At 43.9% G+C, this 27746-nt stretch overlaps 1 protein-coding gene across 3 annotated transcripts in view; it reads left to right on the top strand.

Annotated features, from left to right (window-relative positions):
• DIS3L2 (DIS3 like 3'-5' exoribonuclease 2) overlaps positions 1 to 27746 on the top strand; it is a 184581-nt gene that overhangs the window by 67371 nt on the left and 89464 nt on the right. For all 3 annotated transcript variants that reach the window (XR_011559263.1, XM_070753797.1, XM_070753799.1), the window contains exons 7-10: positions 7978 to 8191; positions 19208 to 19293; positions 21002 to 21249; positions 24686 to 24859. Coding sequence is in view for 2 of the 3 variants with exons in the window: in XM_070753797.1 (XP_070609898.1) it covers positions 7978 to 8191; positions 19208 to 19293; positions 21002 to 21249; positions 24686 to 24859 (722 nt within the window). In the remaining variant the exon portion in view is untranslated. The remainder of the gene's footprint in view (positions 1 to 7977; positions 8192 to 19207; positions 19294 to 21001; positions 21250 to 24685; positions 24860 to 27746) is intronic.

Raw genomic sequence — 27746 nt, 5'->3', positions numbered from 1 at the left:
GGTTCCAGCAGCTTTCCCTGCCAAGTGTTGGTGGGAGTGATCTTGGTGATCTCCTTTGGAACTCTTGGCTTTCCTCCAGTTGGAAGGGGCCTCGTTGATCCCAGAACGTTCTCCCCCCACCGTCCCATCTTTTGTTGTGCAGGAGGCTTCTCCGATTCCTGATTGGCTGCTTCCATTCTGAAGCAACAGCTCTTAGGTTTATATACCGCTTCCTAGTGCTTTTACAGCCCTCTCTAAGTGGTTTGGCCAGCCTCTTGCCCCCAGCAATCTGGGTCCTCATTTGGAAGGATGGAAGGCTGCGTCCAACTTGAGCCTGCTGAGATTCGATCTGCCAAACTGCTGGCAGCCGGTGATCAGCAGAAGTAGCTTGCAGTCCGGCACTCTAACCACTGCTCCTCCACTTCTCTTGCTTGACCATTTATTGACTATTTACAGGACCGCTTCCTGCCACAGACCTCATAGAGACATAGAGGTTGGTCTCCTCCAGGTCCCGTCATCTATGCAGGTTGGCGGGACCGGGGAGGGAGGGCCTTCTCTGTGGCTGCCCCAGCTCTATGGAACCAACTCTCCCCCGGTGTCCGTACTGCTCCCACTCTATCGGCCTTCCGCAAGGCCAGAAAGACCTGGCTTTGCCAGCAGGCCTGGGGGCCATGAATTGTCCATCTTTCATGGCCAAATTTTATTTTATGAATGGTGTGCATGCATAAGATTGGACTGGTTTTTATATAAATGGGTTTTATCACGGGGTTAGTTTTGAGAGATTACATTCAACTTCTTTTTATTACTTGTATCTTTTTTGGGATTGGGCAGCACAGAAGTTGAATGAATGAATGAATAATTAATTAATTAATTAATTTTTAATCCTTTTCCTTTTCCACGGTCTACCTAATGCCAATAATAATAATAATAATAATAATAATAGTAATAATAATAATAATAATAATAATAATAATAATAATAAGATTTGTATGCCGCCCCACTCCGAAGACTCGGGGTGGCTCACAACAATAATTAAACAGTGTGACAATGTAAACAAATCTAATATTAAAAAAGCATCTAAAAACCCATCATTTAAAAACCATGCAACACATCCATACCATGCAAGAAACTATATAATCCTGGGGGAGATGTCTCAATTCCCCCATGCTTGATGATATAGGTGGGTCTTAAGTAATTTGCGAAAGACAAGGAGGGTGGGGGCAGTCCTGATTTCTGGGGGGAGTTGGTTCCAGAGGGCTGGGGCCGCCACAGAGAAGGCTTTTCCCCTGGGGCCTGCCAGACGACATTGTTTTGTCGATGGGACCTGGAGAAGGCCGATTCTGTGGGACCTTATTGGCCACTGGGATTCGTGCGGCAGAAGACAGTTCCGGAGGTATTCTGGTCCAATGCCATGTAGGGCTTTAAAGGTCATAACCAACACTTTGAATTGTGACCGGAAACCGATCGGCAGCCAGTGCAGGCCACGGAGTGTTGCAGAAACGTGGGAGAATGTTGGAAGCCCCACGAAGGCTCTCGCGGCTGTGTTCTGCATGATCTGAAGTTTCCGAACACTTTTCAAAGGTAGCCCCATGTAGAGAGTGTTGCAGTAGTCAAACCTCAAGGTGATGAGGGCATGAGTGACTGTGAGCAGTGACTCCCGGTCCAGATAGGGCCGCAACTGGTGCACCAAGCGAACCTGGGCAAACGCCCCCCTCGCCACAGCCGAAAGATGAAGGCTGTTGCTCGAGTTAAAAAAAACCCCTTAAAACGCTCTTCATCTTGGCTTCTGGCCCGGGCTTCCCAGCCAAGCCCCCTCTCCTGCCTCCTCTATTTACAATAACTTTTGCAGTTCTCTGCTCCTTCCAGCATAACAAATGATCCTCTGGGGAGGATAATGAATCCCAGATTAATCTGATTTTTCGGCAAGTTATTTTCACTGCTGACTGTGTGAACCTTTGAACCTTAGCAAGCATCTCAGGACTGGAATTGATCTAGCAAGTATCCTATTTCTTGGTGGGCATCTGCGGTGCTGCCCAGCTGCTAGTGAAGAAGAGGGTGGAGTCTCAAGGCTGCGGCCAACTCCCTTTTTATCTCCAGAACAACCCACTTGTCAGGTAGGCCTGTTTGGCCCAATTCACTCAGTGAGTTTGTCCTGGTAGCCGTCCAATTTACAGGTAGCCCTTAACTATGACCACAAATTGACTCCCAACACTTACGCTGCTAAGCGAGGCAGTTATTAATTTCAGTTAAGTTGCAGTTGCATTATTGCAAAATGAGTTTTGCCTCATTTTGCAATATACTGTGTATATATCTGCCGCACGAATCCCAGCGACCAGTTAGGTCCCACAGAGTGGGTCTTCTCCGGGTCCCGTCAACCAAACAATGTCGCTTGGTGGGGCCCAGGGGAAGAGCCTTCTCTGTGGCGACCACGGCCCTCTGGAACCAACTCCCCCCAGAGATTAGAGTTGCCCCCACCCTCCTTGCCTTTCGTAAGCTGCTCAAAACCCACCTCTGCCCCCAGGCATGGGGGAATTGAGATACCCTTTCCCCCTAGGCCTTTACAATTTTATGCATGGTATGTTTGTATGTATGTTTGGTTTTTTATATTAAGGGGGTTTTAATTAGCTTTTAGTACTGGATTATTACTGTATATTGTTTATGATTGCTGTTAGCCGCCCCGAGTTTTCGGAGAGGGGCGGCATATAAATCCAATAGATAGATAGATAGATAGATAGACAGACAGACAGACAGACAGACAGACAGACAGACAGACAGACAGACAGACAGACAGACTCCCAACAGGAGTGGGAGGCAGTTGTTAATTGCAGTTAAGTTGCAGTTGCATTATTGCAAAATGCAGTTGCATTTATTACAGTTGCATTATTGCAATTGTTGCAGTTGCATTATTGCAAAATGAGTTTTGCCTCATTTTGCAATATACTGTGTATATATATATGGACACGGTTAAGACAATTACTATACTTATTAAGTGAATTAGGGAGTGGCTTCCCCCATTGACTGTGCTTGTCGGAAGCTGCCCGAGAAGAGGGGAGGAGAGAGGAGGGGAAGGTAGAAAAGAGAAAAGGAATGGAAAGGGGAAAAGAAATGGGAGGGAAGGAAGAAGAGAAGAAGTGAAGGGAAAGGAAGAAAAAAGGGAAGAAGAAAATTGAGGGAAGGAAATGAGGAAGGGAAAGGAAAGGAAAAGAAAGAAGGAAAGGGAGAAAGGGAGAATAGGGAAGGAAGGAAAAAGAGAAGAAGGAAAGGAAAAGAGAGGGAAGGAAAGAGAAGGGAAAAGGAAGAGGCATTTGCCCCAAAGTGGTTCTGGAGGAAGGAGAAGTGATAAAAATATTAGACTGTGCAGAAATGAACAGATTAACATAGAAACCTAGAAGATTGACGGCAGAAAAAGACCTCACTGTCCATCTAGTCTGCCCTTATACTATTTCCTGTTTTTTATCTTAGGATGGATCTGTGTTTATCCCAGGCAGGTTTAAATTCAGTTCCTGTGGATTGACCAACCACGTCTGCTGGAAGTTTGTTCCAAGCATCTACTCCTCTTTCAGTCAAATAATTTTTTCTCACGTTTCTCAATGAAGATTAAAGACAAAAAAGATTCTGAAAATTACAAAATAGGGATGAAATTGCATGTGTGGTTGTATAAGAAATTTAACTAGAAAAAGATTGAATAAATATTACAAAGAAAAGGGAGGATTAGAAGCACTATTTTTTAATCCAGGTGACGAGAATAGTAGGGAGTGGGGAGGCAGCACCGACAAAAGTCATACATCCAAAATAATCTTGGCTTGGATTTAAAGTAATGATATAATAATAAAAGCTTTGGCAAGATGACAAGATAATAGAAAGAAGCTCTCGGTCTGTTCCAATAAAGGACTTTTAGAATTACAGACCGTTCACTCAGGGAAAGGGAAAGAAAGGAGGAGAGTCCTGCATTGGTTGCCCATCAGTTTCCGGTCACAATTCAAAGTGTTGGTCACGACCTTTAAAGCCCTGCATGGCATTGGACCAGAATATCTCCGGAACTGCCTTCTACCGCACAAATCCCAGCGGCCGATAAGGTCCCACAGAGTTGGCCTTCTCCAGGTCCCGTCGACTAAACAATGTCGTTTGGCGGGCCCCAGGGGAAGAGCCTTCTTTGTGGCGGCCCTGGCCCTCTGGAATCAACTCCCCCCAGAGATCAGAACTGCCCCCACCCTCCTTGTCTTTCGCAAATTACTCAAGACCCAACTTTATCGCCAGGCATGGGGGAACTGAGACATCCTCCCCCAGGCTTTTATATTTTATGTTTGGTATGTATGTGTTGTATGGTTTTAATTGCTGGGGTTTTATATATGTTTTATTTTTAATATTAGATTTGTTTCACTGTTATATTGTTTCTATTATTGTTGTGAGCCGCCCCGAGTCTTCGGAGAGGGGCGGCATACAAATCTAATAAATAATAATAATAATAATAATAATAATAAATAAAAGAGGAAGTGGAAAGGTAGGAGGAGATAGAGAATGGAGAGATTGGAAAAGGAAGGAGGAGAGAAAGTTAAAGAAAGTAGCAGCGTGAGGAGGAGGAGGAGGAGAAGAGAAAGGAAGGTTGAGTGAATAGAAAATGGAAGTTCAGACTGTCAGATATTGATAGAATTGAATTATTTTTGGTGTTTTTTAAAATTAATATGTTTGGTTTATATGGATATAATTATTTGATATATGGTGGAGAAAATTATTATTGTTTAATTAAAAAAGGAAGACTTGTGGGACTGTCTTCTGCCTCACGTATCCCAGCGATCAGTCAGGTCCCACAGAGCCGGCCTTCTCCAGGCCCCGTCAATCAGACAATGTCGCTTGGTGGCGCCTAGGGGAAGAGCCTTCTCTGTGGCAGCCCCAGCCCTCTGGAATCAACTTCCCCCGGAGATTCGCACTGCCCCCACCATCCTTGCCTTCCGTATGGTCTTGAAAATGCACCCCTGCTGACAGGCATGGGGCCACCGAACTTTAACATCTACCCCGGCCCATGACTGGATTTATTATGTATGTTAGGATGAATGTTGCTGATTGGTTGTTAAATGAACTGGAGTTTTAGAATAGGAATTATTTAGATTTCGTATGTTTCTTAGGACTGATGTTGTCTTTTTTAGAATTTTAAATGTTAGATTTCTTGTACATTTGTATGTGGAAAAGGGCGGCATAGAAATCTAATAAAGGAAGATAATAATAATCCCTCAGCCCGAAAAGCTGTAAGTGTTGAGCAAAGCTGGCTGAGGAATTCTGGGAGTTGAAGTCCACAAATCTTAAAGATGCCAAGGTTGGAGATGGAGACCCCTGCTCTAACACCGCCCCCCCCCTCCACCACGATAGAATCCACTTTGCCCTCTTTGCTTGTTCCATCATCTTGCTCAAACCTCAGGATGCTTCCGAAGGGAGGTGGGGAAAAAACGGGCTCATTTTCCCTGTTTCGAAAACACCAGGAAAGGGAAATTTAAAAATGAGAATATTCATCATCCCGATTTCTGCTTCCTTCACTTTATTTTTCTCTCTATTAGGGGTGGATCAAAATAAAGGTCGCCATTCACATCCCAGGAGCAGAAACTATGTGTTTTTCCATCCGGCTTTGTGCCGCAAAAAGCGTCAGAGCCCACGATAACGTCCCACCTACACGCAGCAGGTCCTTGGTTTTGTGACAAGTGTGTATTTTGTTAGATTTGAATTTGACCCCTTCGGCCCCAGTTGTGCGGCTTCCACCCAGCAATGGTGGGAAAATCCAGCTGTTTCAGCTGGGACGAGCCCTTCTCCCACCCCTTCCACCTGACTTACTCACTGCTTACTCAAAGCCCAGGCGGATATCTGCCACCCAATACACACAGGTGACAACTTTCCCTACTCAGGACTGCCTTGCAGAGGTAATCCTCGACTTGCGGCCACAAGAGTAACTCAAGTTTCCCATTGGGAGGCAAGAGGGTTGTTAAGTTGGCTTTTCCTCTGTTTTACAACCTTTCTTGTTTTTTTTTAAATTAATTTTTTTATTAGTTTTTATTACAATATAAGACTCACACAACATAAAACAAGTGTTTGTGTGAATTGTGCCCACCACCAGACAAACATTTATCCCACCAATTGAGGGTGTTTCTTGTATAAACCATTTTAACCCAAGAGCAAAATAAGGGTTTTTAGTCATTTTAAATATTAGATTTCTTATATACTGTTTCATTATTGTTGTTAGCCGCCCCGAGTCTACGGAGAGGGGCGGCATACAAATCAAACAAACAAACAAACAAACAAACAAACAAAATATCTATTTACATATTATAAAGTGATTCCAATTTATTTCTTGTAGCTTGGTCTCGGAATCTACTCGCCATATATCATCTTCCCTTGTCCCATCGTCCCATCAGTTGTCACAAGTCAGTTTCATTAACCAAATTCATCCTTTTATCCATAATCTCAAATTGAATGTGGTCCACCATGTACCGGTACCAATTTTGTATTGTCCATTTTGCCGCATCCTTCCAACCCAAGACTATGACCGCCTGAGCGCTTTCTATCGCTGCTTCTTTTATTTCTCTAAATTCTCCCATCTCGTTACTTTTGACTAATACCGCCATTTCTTGCAACCGTTAAGAGTCTTCAGAGAAGGGCGGCATACAAATAGAATACTGACTCTGAAAGTGATTTCAAACTGCACAGCTGCAGGTCCAAGAATTTGCTCGCTCGCGATCCTGACCCAAAGGAGGAGGGGGGAGCAGGCCGCTTGCATAACTCTCCTGAGCATTGGCGGACGACAGGAATGCGGCTGCCGCTGCCGCATTGGCCCTGCTGTGGTGGGTTTACTCAGGGGCCTTTGGAAGATTTGGTTCGCTCGTCCTAAAGAGGAAACGGCTCTGCCTTCTCCCTCCCCCCCTATACAATTTGGCCTCTGCAATGTCCAATTATATTATCATTGGTTGGACTAGAAGACCTCTAAGATCCCTTCCAACTCTGGTATTGTATTGTATTGTATTGTATTGTATTGTATTCCATTCCATTCCATTCTTCTTTCCAATATTTCTGTCCCATCCCATTCTATTCTATTCTATTCCACTGTATTCTCTATAGGATAGTAGTAGTTTGCATAAACACAACCTAAGTAAAAAAAAGTAACAATAAAATAGGACAATAGGAGAGTAGGAGAGGGACGGTAGGCACAATGGTGTGCTTATGCACGCCCCTTACAGACCTCTTAGGAACGGGGAGATGTCGACTGTAGATAATCTAAGATTGAAGATTTTGGGGTTTGAGGAAGAAAGCACCGAGTCAGGTAGTGCATTCCAGGCATTGATCACTCCTGAAGTCATATTTTCTGCAGTCGAGTTTAGAGCGGTTTACATGGAGTTTGAATCTATTATGTGCTCGTGTGTTGTTGCGGTTGAAGGTGAAGGAGTCACTAAATTGTAAATTGTCTAATCCCAGTTTTTATCTTTATCTCTTTTATCTCTTTTATCTCTTTTATCTCTTTTATCTCTTTTATCACTTTTATCTCTTTTATCTCTTTTATCTCTTTTATCTCTTTTATCACTTTTATCTCTTTTATCTCTTTTATCTCTTTTATCTCTTTTATCTTATCTTATCTTACCTTACCTTACCTTACCTTACTATTTTATTTTACTTTATTTTATTCATTTCATTTCATCTTTTATCTTTTTATTTTATTTTATTATTTCATTTCATTTCATCTTTTATCTTATCTCATCTCATCTTATCTTCCTGAACAAGAAAACAGCAGCTGAATGGAAGGGATGAAAAAGCAAAGGCCCAAACTCTCTTTCTGCCCCGAGTCTTCGGAGAGGGGCGTCATACAAATGTAATAAACTAAACTAAACTTATAGCCGCTGTAATATAACGGATGGTGGTGAAGGCCGGGGGCTCTCAGGACTTCTGGCAGAGGTCCAAGTGGCCAGTTGACCATTTCTGCCCTCACAGCCGCAAATGTACCATTTCTCCTTTCTGACTCTCCAGGTGAACAAGCCAGACCCTTGCGACCAAGAAACGGAAGCTCCCCCAAGCTCAGAGGACCCTTCACGTTCACCAGGCGCTCCGGTCCTTCCCAGTCCGGGCAAAGTGGGGGCCGGCAGTCCAGATGCCGTGACGGAGGCTCAGTTGGACGAGAGAAGCGAACAAGAGGGTGCAAGAGAACTGAAGCGGAAGCTGCCTTTGGGGGCTGGGGAAAAAGGTGAGGATTTCACACCCGGCACCTGACTTTAGTTTTCCCCTTTAGCTGATTTTGGGATTCTGTCTAGTACGTTTACTTTATTGTCATGGCACCTGGTACAACGGAATTTAAACGCCATCTTCGGTATACATTTGTACGTTAAAAAAATGAAACCCAAACACACATCCTTCGCATTCGACACAATTGAATTGATAATGCATGATATTTATTTATTTTATTTATTTATTTGATTTTTTAATGCCGCCCTTCTCCTTAGACTCAGGGGGGCTTACAACGTATTAGCAATAGCACTTTAAAAAAAAACAGAGCTAGGCTATTGCCCCCACAATCCGGGTCCTCATTTTACCCACCTCGGAAGGATGGAAGGCTGAGTCAACCTTGAGCCGGTGATGAGATTTGAACCGCTGACCTTCAGATCTACAAATCAGCTTCAGTGGCCTGCAGTAAAGCACTCTACCTGCTGCACCACCCCGGCTCAATTGCGTTAATGTTGCAGTGGAATACATAGAAACATAGAAACATAGAAGACTGATGGCAAAAAAAGACCTCATGGTTCATCTAGTCTCCCTTATACTATTTCCTGTATTTTATCTTAGGATGGATCTATGTTTATCCCAGGCATGTTTCAATTCAGTGACTGTGGATTTACCAACCACGTCTGCTGGAAGTTTGTTCCAAGGATCTACTACTCTTTCAGTCAAATAATATTTTCTCACGTTGCTTTTGATCTTTCCCCCAACTAACTTCAGATTGTGTCCCCTTGTTCTTGTGTTCACTTTCCTATTAAAAACACTTCCCTACTGAACCTTATTTAACCCTTTGACATATTTAAATGTTTTGATCGTGTCCCCCCTTTTCCTTCTGTCCTCCAGACTGTACAGATTGAGTTCATTGAGTCTTTCCTGATACGTTTTATGCTTAAGACCTTCCACCAGTCTTGTAGCCCGTCTTTGGACCGTTTCAATTTGTAGGTGAGGTCTCCAGAACTGGACACAGTATTCCAAATATGGTCTCACCAGCGCTCTATAAAGTGGGATCACTATCTCCCTCTTCCTGCTTGTTATACCTCTAGCTATGCAGCCAAGCATCCTACTTGCTTTTCCTCCCGCCTGACTGCACTGCTCACCCATTTTGAGACTGTCAGAAATCACTACCCCTAAATCCTTCTCTTCTGACGTTTTTGCTAACACAGAACTGCCAATACAATACAGTGGAATTCAATATTTATTTATTTATATATTTTATTTATTGGACTTATATGCTGCCCAATCCCTTGGGACTCAAGGTGGCTTACACCTTACAATTACTGCCCTGGGATAGAAACTGTTTTTAAGGCTGTTTCTCCTTGTTTTTATTGTCCTGTACTGGCTGCTGTTCTGTCGGGCTCTCTGGTAGACTCCTCCCAAAAATTCACAGGTACAAATTTCAGAGACACACACGTTTGAAAATTCAAAACAATGTTTTTTATAATGAATATTCACTTAAGCCCTCTTTTGGTATAGCAAAGAGCACTCGTCTCCAAACAAACTGGTAATTTGTACAAGTCCCTTATCAGTTCTGTGATACTCAGCTTGCAGCTGTGAGGCAATTCACAGTCCTTCTTCTTTCACAAAGTGAAACACACTTTGCTCTGGTTTAGTTTCAAAGCGGGGAAAAATCAGCACACAAAAGGTCAAAGTCAGTAAAGCAGTCACGAAACACAACGATCAGATAATCCTCCACAATGGCCAAACCCACAGGCTGCTCTTTATAGCAGCCTCACTAATGACCACAGCCCCACCCAACCACACGTGGCCTCATTTTCTTTGATAATAATCTCTCAGTTGTTGTTGCCTATGCATCGCTCTCCGCATGCGTGGCTGTATCATTAACTCTTGTTCTGAATCCAAGGAGGAGCTAGATAATTGATCTCCTTCTGAGCTGTCTGCCCCACTCTCCTCTTCCCTGTCACTCATGTCTTCTTGGTCAGAGGAGCCTTCATCAGCAGATTCCACCGGGGGCAAAACAGGCCTGCAGCATGTGGATGTCTCCCCCACATCCACAGTCCTTGGGGCAGGAGCTGGGCCAGAGCTAACCACAACAGCTGCCAGATGGTAATAGTTTGGGGGAAAAAAAGGAGGTGCCCAGGATGAGATGGATCTTTGAGAACATTTTGGACTTTCTTAAAGGCAGCGGGTGCTACCAAGCTTTTCCAAAGAGTGGGCAGAGGGCAACCAGTGACCATCTGGGCAATGACGTTGACCCTCTGGAGCGCTGTCAAATCTGCCACTGTGCAATTGGCAAAACATGTGCAGGTGCAGGAGGTTAAGATCAGGGTGTCCAGCAAACCTGGGAAACAGGGAAATCAGGGAATTATCAGGGAAATCGGCGGTTTAAGAAATAGCAGGGAATTATCAGGGAATTTGTGAAAAAAAACGGAATAAATCAAGGGGGAAAAACAAACTGTATTAAAATATTTAAAAGTCAGGGAAAAATCATATTTAAAAAACCCTGGATTGCGCTGCCTGGCAGAGTCAAGCAAAAATGAGCATAACTGTGGCAACAACTTGCTTCCTCAGCTACCGATATTTCTCCACGGCTTAGCTGTTTGGTATGACGTCATCTAGGCCTGTGCCTTGACTAGATTGCAAGGGACAGGGGAATGTCCAGGGAAATATCAGACAATTTCAAAATGTTTTTTTCCCCCCGGTCACCCTGTAAGATACTCTCTATAATCAGAATTATATAATCAGAACTGCAGAACAAAACATTGCTGCCAACCTGCCTTCCACTGAGGACCTGTAGACTGCACGAGTCCAAAAGAGGGCGGGGAAAATACTGACTGACCCCTCGCATCCTGGACACCAACTGTTTCAACTCCTACCCTCAAAATGTCGCCACAGAGCACTGCACACCAAGACAACTAGACCCAAGGACAGTTTTTTCTTGAACACCCTCACTCTGCTAAACAAATTATCCCCTCATCACTGTCAAAGTATTTACTAAGTCTGCACTACTATTACTACTAGTTTTTTTCTCATCGTTCCTATCACTCATTTCCTCCCGCTTAGGACTGTATGACTGTAACTTGTTGCTTGTATCCTAAGATTTTTCTTAATATTGATTGTTTCCTCATTGCTTATTTGACCCCTATAATCATTAAGTGCTGGACCTCATGATTCTTGACAAATGTCTCTTTTTCTTTTATGTACACTGAGAGCATCTGCACCCAAGACAAATTCCTTGTGTGTCCAATCATGCTTGGCCAATAAAGAATTCAATTCAATTCTATTCTATTCTATTCTTTTTTTTCCTATTCTCCACTCCACTCCATTCTATTGTATTCTATTCTTTTCTATTCTATTGTATTCTATTCTCCACTCCACTCCATCCTATTCTATTCTATTCTATTCTATTTTTTTCTATTCTATTCTATTCTCCACTCCACTGCATTCTATTCTATTCTATTCTATTCTGCAGCGGTAGAAGGTGACCAGCAGAGTTCCTCATCAAGTTGCAGAGCCAACGCGATCTGTTTTACAGGATTTTAAATTGTTCCAACCTTGATGCTTGAAGTCTCCATGTTGCAATGTCCAGGGCTTCTGGGCAAGTTGGCCTCAGCTTCCCTCCCCCCCTCTCCCGTTGGGAAATCATTGTGCATTTCCAGGGAGGAGGAGGAGGAGGAGGAGGAGGAGGAGGAGGGGGGCGTGTTTCAAAATGCTCGTGTTTCCCGGCTCTGGGAAGAGTCGATTCATTTTTGTAACACGTCTTCTGGAAGTTATTTGGTCCAAGGGCAGCGACAGGGAAATCAGTCTTTGTCACTAAATCTGGGAAACGTAATCACTGATGAACCATCTCTGATTCTCTTTAAATAAAGGTTTGGAACTGGATTTTAGATTTCTTTAAAAAAAATCCAGCTAGCATCCTTAGTCACAATTCAAAGTGTTGGTCATGACCTTTAAAGCCCTACATGGCATTGGACCAGAGTACCTCCGGAACCGCCTGCTACCGCACGAATCCCAGCGGACGATAAGGTCCCACAGAGTTGGCCTTCTCCGGGTCCCGTCGACTAAACAATGTCGTCTGGCGAGCCCCAGGGGAAGAGCCTTCTCTGTGGCGGCCCCGGCCCTCTTTAATCAACTCCCCCCGGAGATTAGAACTGCTCCCACCCTCCTTGTCTTCCGTAACCTATTTAAGACCCACCTATACCGCCAGGCATGGGGGATTTGAGACACCTTTTCCCCCTGGCTTATTATTTATTTATGTTTGGTATGTATGTGCTGTTGGTTTTTAATTATGATAGGGTTTTTAGGTTTTTTTTTAATATTAGATTTGTGCCATTATAATATTGTTTTTATCGTGAGCCGCCCCGAGTCTTCGGAGAGGGGCGGCATACAAATCTAATAAATTATTATTATTAATTATTATTATTATAAATTATTATTATTAATTGTTATTATTATTATTATTAATTATTATTATTATTATTATTATTATTATTATTAGTCTGGTCAGTTTCAGCACATTATTTTATCTCCTGGTTAGGGCTTAAGAAAACCTTACTTGGAGAGAGTAGCAATGCAAAAGCCTGAAAGCTGAGAAGATCGTTAGCGCCTCATTAAGGCTGGAAAAAAACCCCATAGGAAACACAAAAGATTGACAGCAGAAAAAGACCTCCAGTCTGCCCTTATACTATTTCCTGTATTTTATCTTAGGATGGATCTACGTTTAAAGCATGTTTAAATTCAGTTCCTGTGGATTTACCAACCACGTCTGCTGGAAGTTTATTCCAAGCATCTACTACTAATGTTTTCTCATATTGCTTCTGATCTTTCCCCCAACTAACTTCAGATTGTGTCCCCTTGTTCTTGGGTTCACTTTCCTATTAAAAACACTTCCCTCCTGGACCTTATTTTACCCTTTAACATATTTAAATGTTTTGATCATGTCCCCCCTTTTCCTTCTGTCCTCCAGACTATACAGATGGAGTCCATGAAGTCTTTCCTGATACGTTTTATGCTTAAGACCTTCCACCATTCTTGTAGCCCGTCTTTGGCCCCTTCTTCTGAAGAAAACATTCTTCAGAGCAAGTAGCCGGGGGGAAAGAAGCCTACAAAGACTTAGGGCTGGGGGAAAAGCCTTCTTTTGAGAGAGGAGCAATTTAAAAAAACCTGCAAAAGACTTAGGGATGGAAAAACTTTCTTTGGAGAGAGTAGCAATGAAAAAGCCTACAGGCCGATAAGTGCCAGGAATATCACTAGCGCCTCCTTAAGGCTGGGGAAAAAAGCTTCAAAAAAGCTACAGAATATGAGACGCACCCAAATTTTCATCCTCTTTTAGGGAGGGTGGGGAAGGGACCGCCTTCTGCCGCACGAACCCCAGCGACCGATTAGGTCCCACAGAGTTGGCCTTCTCCGGGTCCCGTCGACAAAACAATGTCGTCTGGCGGGACCCAGGGGAAGAGCCTTCTCTGTGGCGGCCCCGACCCTCTGGAACCAACTCCCCCCAGAGAGCAGGACTGCCCCCACCCTCCTTGCCTTTCGCAAACTTTTTAAAACCCACCTCTGCCGTCAGGCATGGGGAAATTGATTCCCCTGGGCCGTTACGTTTTATGCATGGTATGTTTGGGATGTATGATTGTTTTCATATTAAGGTTTTTAAATTATTTATTTATTTATTTATTTATTTATTAGATTTGTATGCCGCCCCTCTCCGAAGACTCGGGGCGGCATACAACAATAAAGAAGGCAATGTAACAAATCTAATATTAAAAAATAATCTAAAAAAAACCAATTTAAAGAACCACTCATACATACAAGCATCCCATGTATAAATTCTATAAGCCTAGGGGGAAGGGAATATCTCAATTCCCCCATGCCTGACGACAGAGGTGGGTTTTAAGGAGCTTGCGAAAGGCAAGGAGGGTGGGGGCAACTCTGATATCTGGGGGGAGCTGGTTCCAGAGGGTCGGGGCCGCCACAGAGAAGGCTCTTCTCCTGGGTCCTGCCAAATGACATTGTTTAGTCGACGGGACCCGGAGAAGGCCAGCTCTGTGGGACCTATCCGGCCGCTGGGATTTGTGCGGCAGAAGGCGGTCCCGGAGATGATGATAATAATAATAATAATAATAATAATAATAATAATAATAATAATAATTTATTAGATTTGTATGCCGCCCCTCTCCGAAGATTGATATTCTGGTCCGATGCCATGAAGGGCATTAATTAATTAGATATTAATTAGATTAATTAGATTTGTATGCCGCCCCTCTCCGTAAACTCGGTTAAATTAAAATTGTTTTTAATAATTGGATTTGTACTGTGCTTTATTGTTATGAGATGCTCTGAGTCTTCGGAAAGGAGCGGCATACAAATCTAATAAATTAATAATAATAATAATAATAATAATAATAATAATAATAATAATAATAATAGGTGCATCTTATACTCCGAAAAATATGGTAGTTTCCATCCGTTGCTTCTTGTCAGGACCGGCTGACGCTGTCTTCTTTGGGGCAGCCCCTTAGACATTGCAACCCTACCATCTCGTCACCCCTAACATTAGGCTACACAACCTCCCCTCTGGGCCTTGACTGGTCATGGAAGAATCAGGAGATCTAGCAAAGCAGCTATGAAATCTTTGGAGCGGTTCTGAACGTGGGAGCTGTGTTGGACCGTCTTCAAGGCCTCTGTGGTCCAGCAAGCTTAGAGAGGCCAGTTAGTTGCTCTTTTTTTAAAAAAAAAACCCCAAAATAAGAAGTTCAACAGTCCAGTCCGTGTTGACTTCTCCAACAGTCCCGATGGAGTTGTCTTAACCACCAATCCTTGATGCATCTTCTCCCTGCCAGGTGGTATTGTTATTGGACCACCGAGGCCTCCCTTGATCCCCTGTCCATCCGGGATGAAGGATGCCGTTCCCCCCTTTTCCACCCCCGTCAAGTTCAAAGCAAATAAATCAGCAAACACACAGATTTACAAGCGGGGGAATCGCAAAGTGTTAGTTTTCCCTATTCTTGGAGAGGCTGGGACGAATTTTCACGGGGGCATTTTGCAGCGAGCCTGGAAAAAAAAAGAATTTTTTTTTTTAAAAAAATTGGAATTGTCATGACTAATAAGTGTTTTAATACGGGATGCCTCGAAGGGGAGGGGGTTGCTTTGGCCACGTTTCCGATGCCCCCGCTTAAATCTAATTGGTGGCGGGAAACTTTCAGGAACGTTCACTTAGAAACATAGAAACATAGAAGACTGACGGCAGAAAAAGACCCCATGGTCCATCTACTCTGCCCTTATACTATTTCCTGTATTTTATTTTACAATGGATATATGTTTATCCCAGGCATGTTTACATTCAGTTACTGTGGATTTATCTACCACGTCTGCTGGAAGTTTGTTCCAAGGATCTACTACTCTTTCAGTAAAATAATATTTTCTCATGTTGCCTTTGATCTTTCCCCCAACTAACATTTCAGATTGTGCCCCCTTGTTCTTGTGTTCACTTTCCTATTAAAAACACTTCCCTCCTGGACCTTATTTAACCCTTTCACATACTTAAATATTTCCATCATGTGCCCCCTTAGGATCAAACCGTGCCATCTCGGATCCGCGGCTGAGGGGCAGCCCCCACTCCCCACCCACCACCAAGCTTGCAAATTTGTCTAAGGGGGTGTCCCGGAGTGGGTGATAACCTCCCCAGGGCTGGATTTAATTTGCTGGGAATCATGGAATTAATTTGGAGGGATTTCTTGGACCCTCCAAATTGTGGTGCCTGATTTTTTTATTTTTTTGCTTTTCAGCAAAGCTGTAATTATTTTGTCAGGTAATCTTGGTAGAGTTAAAGGGATTTTTTTTTTTTTAAAAAAAACCAAACAAAAAACCCAACTCCGCTTTTTAAATTAAAAAAATAATAATTTTTTTTTGCTGGTCCGATGCCCGCTGGAGGCTGTTTGCACTGTAAGATAAGCCGCGCTGCTCCCTGCCCAAGCTAACACAGTAAATCTCCCACTGCAAACAAAGTCTTACCCAGGGTGGAAATATTGAATAGTGACAGGATAACCACGACAGCAAAGGTTCATCTTAGTTTATTTCTGGGGTTTGGCAAATGACAATGACCTCCTGCCCCTCTCTGCCTTCCTTCCTTTCCCTTCCTGCGTGATAAAACTCTGCTTTCTTGGGATTTTTTTCCTGGTCCTGATTTTTTTGCTGGGTAGTTCCAGATCCTTTTTTTGGGGGGGGGGGGGCTTGCTCTTATTGGCTGGATGTCGAGTGATTCTCTCCCACTGGCAGGGTGGGGGATCCACTGGGTTCCTGAGCTGCCCCAAAACAGTCCAGATGTGCACCTCACTCAGCCGACAGAGGTTACAAAAACTATTTTGGAAGGGGGTGTTGGAGGTCCTCTAGTCCAAAGGTCTCCAACCTTAACAACTTTAAGACTTGTGGACTTCAAAGCTGGCTGAGGAATAAATGGAAATAAGATTAAACAATTTCGACGAAAATAAATTGGAGAAGCTGATGGTACGATGGAGTCTTCGGAGAGGGGCGCCATACAAATCCAAATAATAAATAATAAATAAATAAATTAGGTGAAAGATTATATGTTGAGTAGGAGAAAATGTGAAAAATAAACTCCAATCACTCTTTGAATAGTAAACAAATGCAAAGTAGAACTAAGGAAATAAAAGAACATAAACTAGTAAATATTTGAACCCCCACAATTGGTGGTGGTGGTGGTGGGTATTGTCAGTCGGTGATGGGCACATGCACTGGGCACCGTTCTATGTTTGTTTTATGTTATTTTCAAATGTGCAAAACCAATAAAAATATTTTTTTTAAAAAAGCGCTGGCTGAGGAATTCTGGGAGTTGAAGTCCACAAATCTTAAAGTTGCCAAGGTTGGAGACCCCTGCTTTAGTCCAACCCACTGCCCAAGCAGGAGACTTTATTTATTTATTTATTTATTTATTTATTTATTTATTTATTTATTTATTTATTTATTTATTTGATTTGATTTGATTTGATTTGATTTGATTTGATTTGATTTGATTTGATTTGATTTGATTTGATTTGATTTGATTTGATTTGATTTGTATGCCGCCCCTCTCCGGAGACTCGGGGCGGCTAACAACAATAATAAAACAGCATATGACAAATCTAATATTTAAAATAACTAAGAAACCCTTATTAAAAACCAAACATACACACAAACATACCATGCATAAATTGTATAGGCCTGGGGAAAAGGAATATCTCAGTTCCCCCATGCCTGACGACAGAGGTGGGTTTTAAGGAGCTTACGAAAGGCGAGGAGGGTGGGGGCAATTCTGATCTCTGGGGGAAGCTGGTTCCAGAGGGTCGTGGCCGCCACAGAGAAGGCTCTCCCCCTGGGTCCCGCCAGATGACATTGTTTAGTTGACGGGACCTGGAGAAGGCCAATTCTGTGGGACCTAACCGGTCGCTGGGATTCGTGCGGCAGAAGGCAGTCTCAGAGATATTCTGACCCGATGCCATGAAAGGCTTTATAGGTCATAACCAATACTTTGAATTGTGACCGGAAACTGATTGGCAACCAATGCAGACTGCGGAGTGTTGGTGTGACATGGGCATACTTATACCAGACCAGACAATAATTGTCCAATCAATACATGAAAACCTCCAGTGATGGAGCATCCACAACTTCTGGAGGCAAGCAGTTCCACGCATGAATTGTTCTGACTGTCAGGAAATGTCTCCTTAGTTCTAAGTTGTTTCTCTCCTTGTTTAGTTTCCACCCATTGCTTCTTGTTCTATCTTCGGATGCTTTGGAGGGGTCTGTGTGTGCTCGCACATGCCCACACCCATTCCCTCCCACCACGCATGCACACACCACCACCCTGTGTGTTACCCCTGTACACAATCCCCCTCGTCCCCACGCATTCGCACAGGCCTCACTGAAGTCCGTTTTCCCGAACTTCCTGTTTGCCCGCTGGGCTGTTTTTTTGCACTCCGGGGCTTCAGGAAGCTTCCTGGAGGGCTCAAACAGCCCAGATGGCTAATGCGTGCATGTACAAGGGAGTTGACGTAGGGCAATGCTTTGCGTGCCCCCCTCTCCCCCAATGTGCCTCCATGTGCCACCTGTGGCACACATGCCATTGGTTTGCCATCTGTGGCCGCTTGAGGTTCTCCAAGCAGAGCTCCCTTCAGTGTCCATACAAGCCAGGGATGGGGTGCATCTTGCCTGCACCTCTATAACTGTCTGGTTTGGTGCTGCAACCCAACTGGCTGACACCGACTTCAGAGGAGAATCAGATTTTTAAATATTAGATTTGTTCTCTGTACATTGTTTTATTATTGTTGTGAGCCGCCCTGAGTCTGGAGAGGGGCGGCATACAAATCTAAATAATAATAATAATAATAATAATAATAATAATAATAATAATAATACACAGAAGAGAGGGAAGGAGGAAAGGAAGGAAGGAAAAGGAAGGAAGGAAGGAAGGAAGGAAGGGACAGTAGCATTCTCTCGAGGCTTTTTGACTTCAAAACGATCCCGCTAGAAGATGCGGTTTAGGCTTCTAGACAAAACGCTCGTTTTCTGATACTGCTGACCGTTCTCTAAAGGAAGTTAAATATTTTAATGAATGCAGGGCCTTCAAAAGGGGACTGTTTATGTACAGTAACAAATTAAATGACCCCGATGTCGGAAGCGCCAAGAAATTCCAACTCCTTATTTGTGTTGAAGAAATAAGACAAGTTTTCCACCATTACGTTTATTATGGTTGGTATGGAGGTTCCTCTAAACCTCGGGGCTTGTTTTGATTCCAGCAGATGTGCACAATGGAAGTGGACCACATTTTTTTCCTTGGTTGCCGCTTAGAGGGAATCTGGAAACGCTGCGGTTCACAGTGTTTTATATAATGAATTTGCTCCTTTCCAGCCCTCACATTTGGCCCTTGCGCCGGGCCAGAAATGGGACGTTTTGAAAGGCAACGCGAGTAACTTTGATCCAAATGCGGTGAATGTATTCTATCATGTGTGTGTGTGTGTTTTTTAAAATTTTATTTTAGGAAAAGATCTGAAAACTTGCATCGTCCGTGCTACGAAACCGGAAGAGGCTGCAAGTCCAGAGCAGACCGTTCAAAAGACGGCAAAGGTATTATCCCTTCCCCCTCCCCCAAAACTCACCAGTTTGTCAATTAAATTACAGTGGGGCCTCTACTTAAGAGCTTAATTTGTTCTGTGCCAAGGTTCTTAAGTAGAAAAGTTTGGAAGTAGAAGCAATTTCTCCCATAGGAATCAATGTAAAAGCAAATAATGTGTGCAAATCCATTAGGAAAGAAATAAAAGCTTGGAATTTGGGTGGGAGGAGGAAGAGGAGGAGAGTCGCTGCCGAAGGAAGAAGGTGAGGGGAGGGGAATCAAAAAAATCCAAAAGTCCCATGAGCACATGTAACCCCGTCCCTGCACATGTATACGTGTCTCCTGCCTGCACTGTGGGCCCAAGATAGGATGGGATGGGATAGAACAGAACAGAACAGAACAGAAGACAGAATGAATGGAATGGAGGAAGGAAGGAAGGAAAAGGAATGGAATGGAATAGAAATGAATTAGAAATAGAAATGGAATAGAAATGGAATAGAAAATGGATAGGATAGGATAGGATAGGATAGAATGGAGGGAGGGAGGGAGGGAGGAAGGAGGGAGGGAGGGAGGGAGGAAGAAGGGAGGGAGGGAGGGAAGGAAGGAAGGAAAGGAAGGAAATGAAGGAAGGAAGGAAGGAAAGGAAGGAAGGAAGGAAGGAAAGGAAGGAAGGAAGGAAGGAAAGGAGGGAGGGAGGGAAGGAAGGAAAGGAAGGGAAGGAAAGGAAGGAAGGAAGGGAAGGAAGGGAAGGAAGGAAGGAAAGGAAGGAAGGGAAGGAAGGAAGGAAAGGAAGGAAGGAAAGGAAAGGAAGGAAGGAAGGAAGGGAAGGAAGGAGAGGGAGGGAAGGAAGGAAGGAAAGGAAGGAAGGAAGGAAAGGAAGGAAGGAAAGGAAGGAAAGGAAGGAAAGGAAAGGAAGGAAGGAAAGGAAGGAAAGGAAAGGAAGGAAAGGAAGGAAGGAAGGAAAGGAAGGAAGGAAGGAGTGGGAGGGAGGGAAGGAAGGAAGGGAAAAGGAATGGAATGGAATAGAAATGAATTAGAAATGGAAATGGAATAGAAAATGGATAGGATAGGATAGAATGAAGGAAAAAGAATGAAGTGGAGTGGAATAGAATATAGAAAATGGATAGGATATAATAGAATAGAATAGAATAGAATGGAGGAAGGATGGAAGGAAGGAAGGAAGGAAGGAAGGAAAGAAGGAAAGAAAAGGAATGGAATGGAATAGAAATGAATTAGAAATAGAAATGGAATAGAAAATGGATAGGATAGGATAGAATTTTTTATTGGCCAAATGTGATTGGACACACAAGGAATTTGTCTTTGGTGCATAAACTCTCAGGGTACACAAAAGCTATAAGTGATAAACCATGATCAAAGTCACCATAAAAATGCATTCCTCATCGTAAATCTTAAGGTACAATACTTAGCGTTAGTCATAGGATACGAAATAAGCCATCAACATAAATCATACTAGGAAACTAAATAACACAATATAAATCGTAAAAATGCAATCAACAAAGTTATAGCTATGAGCAGAAAAGGAGATACAGGCAAAAGGAAGGATGGGAAGAATAATAGCAATAGTTTGACGGTGTTTAATTTGACAAACGAAGAGGGAATCGACTCTTTCTCTTACAACCCTGAGCTACAAATATTGTCCCTTGTTGGCCGCAATGTTGTTTGGCAAACCGCTCCTAACCGTTGGTCCGTTGGCTTTTCCAGGTGGTCTACATATTGGAGAAGAAGCATTCCAGGACAGCCATGGGCTTCATCCGTCTCCTGACCGATCGCAACAGTGACTTGTTCCGGAAGTACGCCATGTTCTCGCCGGCCGACCACCGCGTCCCTCGTGCCTACGTGGCCTTGGCCGACTGCCCTCTCGACTTTGCCTCGCGGCCTGAGGACTACTCCAGCATCCTTTTCATCTGTCGCATTGTGGATTGGCGGGAAGATAGCAACTTCGCCCTTGGGTAGGTGGCTGTTGACTGGAAGAGAAGGCTTAAGTAGCAGGGACCTTGGAGGTCTTCTAGTCCAACCCCAAACCAGTCATGGTGAACCTATGGCACAGGTGTCACAGGTGTCATGCGGAGCCATATCTGCCGGCACGCAAGCCGTTGCCCTAGCTCAGCTCCAGTGTGCATGTGTGTGCCGGCCAGCCGATTTTGAGCTCATACAGAGGCTCTGGGAGGGCGTTTTTGTCTTCCAGATAGCCTCCGGGGTGATGGGGGAGAATGTTTTCACCGTCCCCTGGCTCCAGGGAAAGAATTTGTCTTTGGTGCAGATGCTCTCAGTGTACATAAAAGAAAAAGATACATTTGTCAAGAATCACGAGGTGCAACACTGAATGATTGTCAAATTGACAAAAAGATATTGACAAAATTGAACGGGTCCAAAGACGGGCTACAAGAATGGTGGAAGGTCTTAAGCATAAAACGTATCAGGAAAGACTTAATGAACTCAATCTGTATAGTCTGGAGGACAGAAGGGAAAGGGGGGACATGATCGAAACATTTAAATATATTAAAGGGTTAAATAAGGTCCAGGAGGGAAGTGTTTTTAATAGGAAAGTGAACACAAGAACAAGGGGACACAATCTGAAGTTAGTTGGGGGAAAGATCAAAAGCAACATGAGAAGATATTATTTGACTGAAAGAGTAGTAGATGCTTGGAACAAACTTCCAGCAGACGTGGTTGGTAAATCCACAATAACTGAATTTAACCATGCTTGGGATAAACATATATCCATCTTAAGATAAAATACAGAAAATAGTACAAGGGCAGACTAGATGGATCATGAGGTCTTTTTCTGCCATCAATCTTCTATGTTTCTATTGTCATAGGGTACAAATAAACATTCAGGAAACAATAAATATTAATCTGAATCTTAAATTACAGTCATAAGTGGGAGGAGATGGGTGATAGGAACGATGGGAAAAAACTAGTAGTAACAGTAGTGCAGACTTAATAAATAGTTTGACAGCATTGAGGGAATTATTTGTTTAGCAGAGTGATGGCATTTGGGGAAAAACTGTTCTTGTGTCTAGTTATCTTGATGTGCAGTGCTCTACAGCATCATTTGGAGGGTAGGAATTGAAATAATTTGTGTCCAGCATGCGAGGGGTCAGTAAATATTTTCACAGCCCTCTTTTTGACTCGTGCAGTCTACAGGTCCTCAGTGGAAGGCAGGTTGGCAGCAATTGTTTTTTCTGCAGTTCTGATTATATAATTCTGATTATAGAGGTTGGCAGCAATTGTTGCAGTTCTAAACAAGTAAATTAAAGAGAAATATAGAGCACACCTAATTTTCCATCTTTGCCTCAACCTTGACTTAGAGAAGGGTGAGTAATTATGTGTCAGCGGAACTCAAGGAAGTACGGGGAATGTGGGTGTGTCTAACAGCCCCATTCATTCTTCTCCAACCTGGTGCCCTCCGGGTAGATGAGCCAAGTGGAAATAATGCGATTAAAAAGTCCAGTCATTGGAGACAACTGACATCATCTGTCCCACAAGCTAAGATCTGTTGCTTTTCCACCTAACCTGACACCTGCCCTGTGTAATTTCACTCCCAGCCCAGACAGGATGAATCACTACCTGTTCGCTGCCGAGAAAGCTTCACCTGGCTGAATTCTGCTCCATTGTTTAAGCTCTTTTATTTCCCATAAAAGAGCTTCCTTCACAATGGAGATATTCCACAATTTAACCATAGAAGAAATGTCTATTTTTAACCAACGACTCATCATTATTGTTAGCACAGGTTGCTATGTTTAGGATTGATTACGCAACGTCTGGTTGGTGACTACAAAGATAGGTATTCTCCATGACCATCGGTCTCTATACCTGGTCCTTCAGGTATGCCACCCATCATTATGGGAACCGAGTCCTTCCACCTGGCTGGTTGCTGCTTGTCCAGTGTAACTATTGTGTACTAAGTAGTACTAGCGACTACAAACTGCCAACTTACTACTCTTTTTTGGGGGGGGGGGGTTTGCTGGGGTGCCAAAAGGAGTGTGAGTGCCCACACCCATAATGTAATGCCCCCCCCCATGAGCACCTAACCCCCCAGGTGCAGGCACACACAATGAGCTACTGCTAATAACTGGCTTAGCAGTGGAGACACACACACGAATCACGAATCTTGCAGAAAGTCAGCTGCTAAATTAATCTTCATTAGCAGCTGGGGTAAATTCAGGGGGTCTTAATTCAAAACAATGCAGTCAGCTTTTGTTATCTCAGGTAGTGTCCAAAGGCTTGGCAAAACGCCCAGGAATCCTCCTTGATAAGAAATCCGGTGTAGAGAAATAGGGGTTCACAAGACAATTCATGACGAAGATATTTGGACTTCAACTCCCAGAATTCTGGGGAATTCTGGGAGTTGAAGTCCAGATATCTTCAAGTTGCCAAGGTTGGGAAACACTGCTGTAGTGTAACCATTCCTGGCAACTCTGGGCTCTTGCATCAAGAATATGAGATGCCGCTGGCACATCACCAAGTCAATTTATTTATATTTATATTTTTATGTATTTATTTATTTATTTATTTATTTACTTACTTACTTACTTACTTACCTACCTACCTACCTACCTACCTACATAATTTATTTATTTATTTATTTATTTATTTATTTATTGGATTTGTATGCCGCCCCTCTCCGCAGACTCGGGGCGGCTAACTACAATGATAAAAAACAACATGTAACAATCCAATTTAATAAAACAACTAAAAACCCTTGTTATAAAACCCAAACATACACACAAACATACCATACATAACTTGTAATGGCCTAGGGGAAGGAATATCCTAACTCCCCCATGCCTGGCGACAAAGGTGGGTCTTGAGTAATTTGCGAAAGACAAGGAGGGTGGGGGCTGTTCTAATCTCTGGGGGGAGCTGATTCCAGAGGGCCGGGGCCGCCACAGAGAAGGCTCTTCCCCTGGGGCCCGCCAAACGACATTGTTTGGTCGACGGGACCCGGAGAAGGCCAACTCTGTGGGACCTTATCGGCCGCTGGGATTTGTGCGGTAGAAGGCGGTTCCGGATGTATTCTGGCCCAATGCCATGTAGGGCTTTAAAGGTCATTGCCAACACTTTGAATTGTGACCGGAAACCGATCGGGAGCCAGTGCAGGCCGCGGAGTGTTGCAGAAACGTGGGCGAATCTAGGAAGCCCCACGATGGCTCTCGCGGCCGCATTCTGCACGATCTGAAGTTTCCGAGCACTTTTCAAAGGTCGCCCCAGTTTCCCCTTGAACGAGATCCGCTATCAGTTACATGGGCTTCTGGTGGGCCGCAACAAAAGCCGCCTTTTGGACTTGGTGGCAATAACCTGTCCTCCTTTCTAAGGAAGCTGTCAGACGTCTTGAAGTTGTGTATAAATGAGCCCTTGTTTATGTTTACTTGCTCTTCGCAGGCAGTTGGCCCAAAGTCTTGGACGGGCCGGTGAAATTGACCCGGAAACGGAAGGCATCCTGGCAGAATATGGGGTGGACACCTCGGATTTCTCTCCGGACGTCCTGCAGTGCCTTCCACAGAACCTTCCGTGGGTCATCCCATCCGAGGAACTCGCCAGGAGGAGAGATTTAAGGTAGGCGGGAAGTGGTGGCTCGGCGGCTAAAGCATTGAGCTTGTCGATCAGAAGGTCGTCAGTTCAGTGGTTCGAACCCCTAGCACTGCGTAGCGGAGTGAGTGTTCTGCCCCAGCTATGGACCACAAAGAACTGCACACATACACACACAAAGTCTGTACAAACCTTAGTTTGCTATTTAAGGATTATTAATGAGCTTTCTTGGTTGTCATCAAAGGCAAATACAAAAGCCGTCTTTTCTGAACGCTGGCTGTTAATTCAATTTTATTATTTCGTGCCGGCACCAGTCCATGAAATAATAACTCAGTTCTGAGTAAATTAGTATCAGGTTGCTACCGTAATTTGGGGGGGGGGGGGATGTGTTGGTTATGACCTATAAAGCCTTGGCATCGGACCAGAATACCTTCGGGACCACCTTCTGCCGCACGAATCCCAGTGACCGATCAGGTCCCACAGAGTTGGCCTTCTCCGGTTCCTGTCGAATAAACCAGTGTTTCCCAAACTTGGCAACTTGAAGATATCTGGACTTCAACTCCCAGAATTCTTCAACTCCAGGAATTCTGGGAGTTGAAGTCCAAATATCTTAAAGTTGCCAAGGTTGGGAAACACTGGACTAAACAATGTCGTCTGGTGGGCCCCAGGAGAAGAGCCTTCTCTGTGGTGGCCCCAGCCCTCTGGAATCAACTCCCCCCGGAAATTAGGACTGCCCCCACCCTCTTTGCTTTTCACAAACTACTGAAAACCCACCTATGCTGCCAGGCTTGGGGGACATAACTGACCCTTAGCCGTTTCATTTTATATACGGTTTAATTGGATGGTATGACTGTTTTTATAATGGGTTTTTATAATTGTTTTTAATATTAGATTTGTGCTTTGTATTTTGTTGTGAGCCGCTCCGAGTCTTTGGAGAGGGGCAGCATCCAAGGTTTTTCCCCTCATTTTCCTTCCCCAAAAAGGAAAAGTCTGAAGCATCTTATTGTCTGAAAAATACGGTATATTTTTAAAAAAATCAAATTAGTCCATTTTTGCCATTTCCAGCCAACTCCATCAGCTTCCACAGCCTGTTCGTCCAGGGTAGGAATCGAAGGGTCCTTCTATTTTTTGTGTGTACAATAGTCAAAGAATCTATTCAGAGTCTAATAAATAAATAAGATCAGATAGAAGAAAATATTTGTAGCTCGGATTTGAATTGCAGGGTCCTCGGTTCTCATTGCCCAAGCTTAGAACTATGTCGCCTAAAACACAATCTAAGTATTGCCCACAAGATCATATGCTGCAACGTTCTACCTGTCAGTGACTACTTCAGCTTCAATCGCAACAACACCAGAGCACACAACAGATTCAAACTTAATATTAACCGCTCCAAGCTTGACTGTAAAAAATATGACTTCAGCAATCGAGTTCTCAAAGCATGGAACTCATTACCTGACTCAGTAGTGTCAACCCCTAGCCCCCAACATTTTCCCCTTAGACTATCCATGATTGACCTCTCCAGGTTCCTTAGAGGTCAGTAAGTGCACCAGTGTGCCTTCCGTCCCCTGTCCAATTGTCTCTCCTTATCTCATTTATCTTTTCTTCCTTTCAAATATGTTCCCCTATACTTTTAATCTTTTCTTCTATTCTTTTCTTTACTTATATTATTACATATCTTTCTCTTCAATGTGTATTATGTATTGGACAAAATAAATAAATAAGTAAGTAAGTAAGTAAGTAAGTAAGTAAGTAAGTAAGTAAGTAAGTAAGTAAGTAAGTAAGTAAGTAAATAAATGAACAAACGAACGAACGAACAAACAAACAAACAAACAAACTACGTAACATTATCAGTGCTGGAAGAGAGTGGGTTTTGCAGACAGGAGGTGGAGGAGGGGGACGACTAGGGGGTCTTTGGTGCTCTCGAGTTTGCTGGGAGGGGGGTTTTGCAGACATTTCATGACCCATTTAGGTAACAGGATCAGTGCTAGGAGGGGGTGGCATTTGCTGCCCTGCGCATATTTAAGGCCTTGGTGGGAGTGTTCTTGGTGGTTCCTCGGTCCGGCTGTTGTTGACTGTAGAAGATCCAGCCTCCGTCTTTCAGAGGGGGAAAATATTCCTTCTGGGTGGAGAGGGGAAGCTGAGAATGGCCGGTGCCTTCGCTTTGTTCTTCATAGCTCACGAAGTGTTGCACCTTTTGGAAGGAGAGTGTGTGAAATGGCCAGGCAGGACCTCGGAGGCTTCTTTTAGAGTCTTTTGCCTAAGAAAAGAAATGTGGCTGGAAGGATTTGACCTCTAAGAAGTGGAATCTCTCTTGGAAGCCTCGATCCCTGGACTCTGGTTTCCCCAAAGACAGCCGGAAGTAGGCTGCACTGTCCTTCTCTTCATGAACTGCCAAAGATGTTTCCTTCCTCCCTCCCCCCTCCCTCTCTCTTTCCTGCTCTCCGTTCTTTCCTCCCTCTTTTCCTCCCTCCCTCTCTCCCTTCTTTCCTTCTTCTTTTCCTCCTCCCTCCCTCCCATCATCTTTTCTTCTTCCTCCCTCTCTTCCTCCCTCTCTCCCTTCCTTCTTTCCTTCTTTCCTTCCATCCTTCCTTCCTTCCTCTCCTTCCCTTCCTTTTTCCTTCCCTTCTTTCCTCCTCCCCCTCTTTCTTCTTCCCCCCTCCCTTCTTTCCTTTCTCTTTTCCTTCTCCCTCCCTCCCTTCCACTTTTCCCTCCCTCCCTCTTCCTTCCTTTTCTCCGTCCTTCCTCCTTCCTCCATTCCATTTCCTTTCCTTCCCTCCCTCCTTCTCCCTCCCTCCCTTCTTTCCTTCCTCTTTCCTTCCCTCCCTCCCTCCCCTCCATTTCTGCCCCCTCCCTCCCTCCCTCCCGTCACAAGCAGGAGGCCCTGTTCCTTCTCTGAAAGGCCTTGGACACCCCA

This window comes from Erythrolamprus reginae, chromosome 5 (genome assembly GCF_031021105.1).
Source record: "Erythrolamprus reginae isolate rEryReg1 chromosome 5, rEryReg1.hap1, whole genome shotgun sequence".
In the NCBI taxonomy this organism is placed as follows: Eukaryota; Metazoa; Chordata; class Lepidosauria; order Squamata; family Dipsadidae; genus Erythrolamprus; species Erythrolamprus reginae.
Note: the sequence above shows the minus strand (reverse complement) of the source record. Positions and strands in the feature narration are given on the sequence as shown.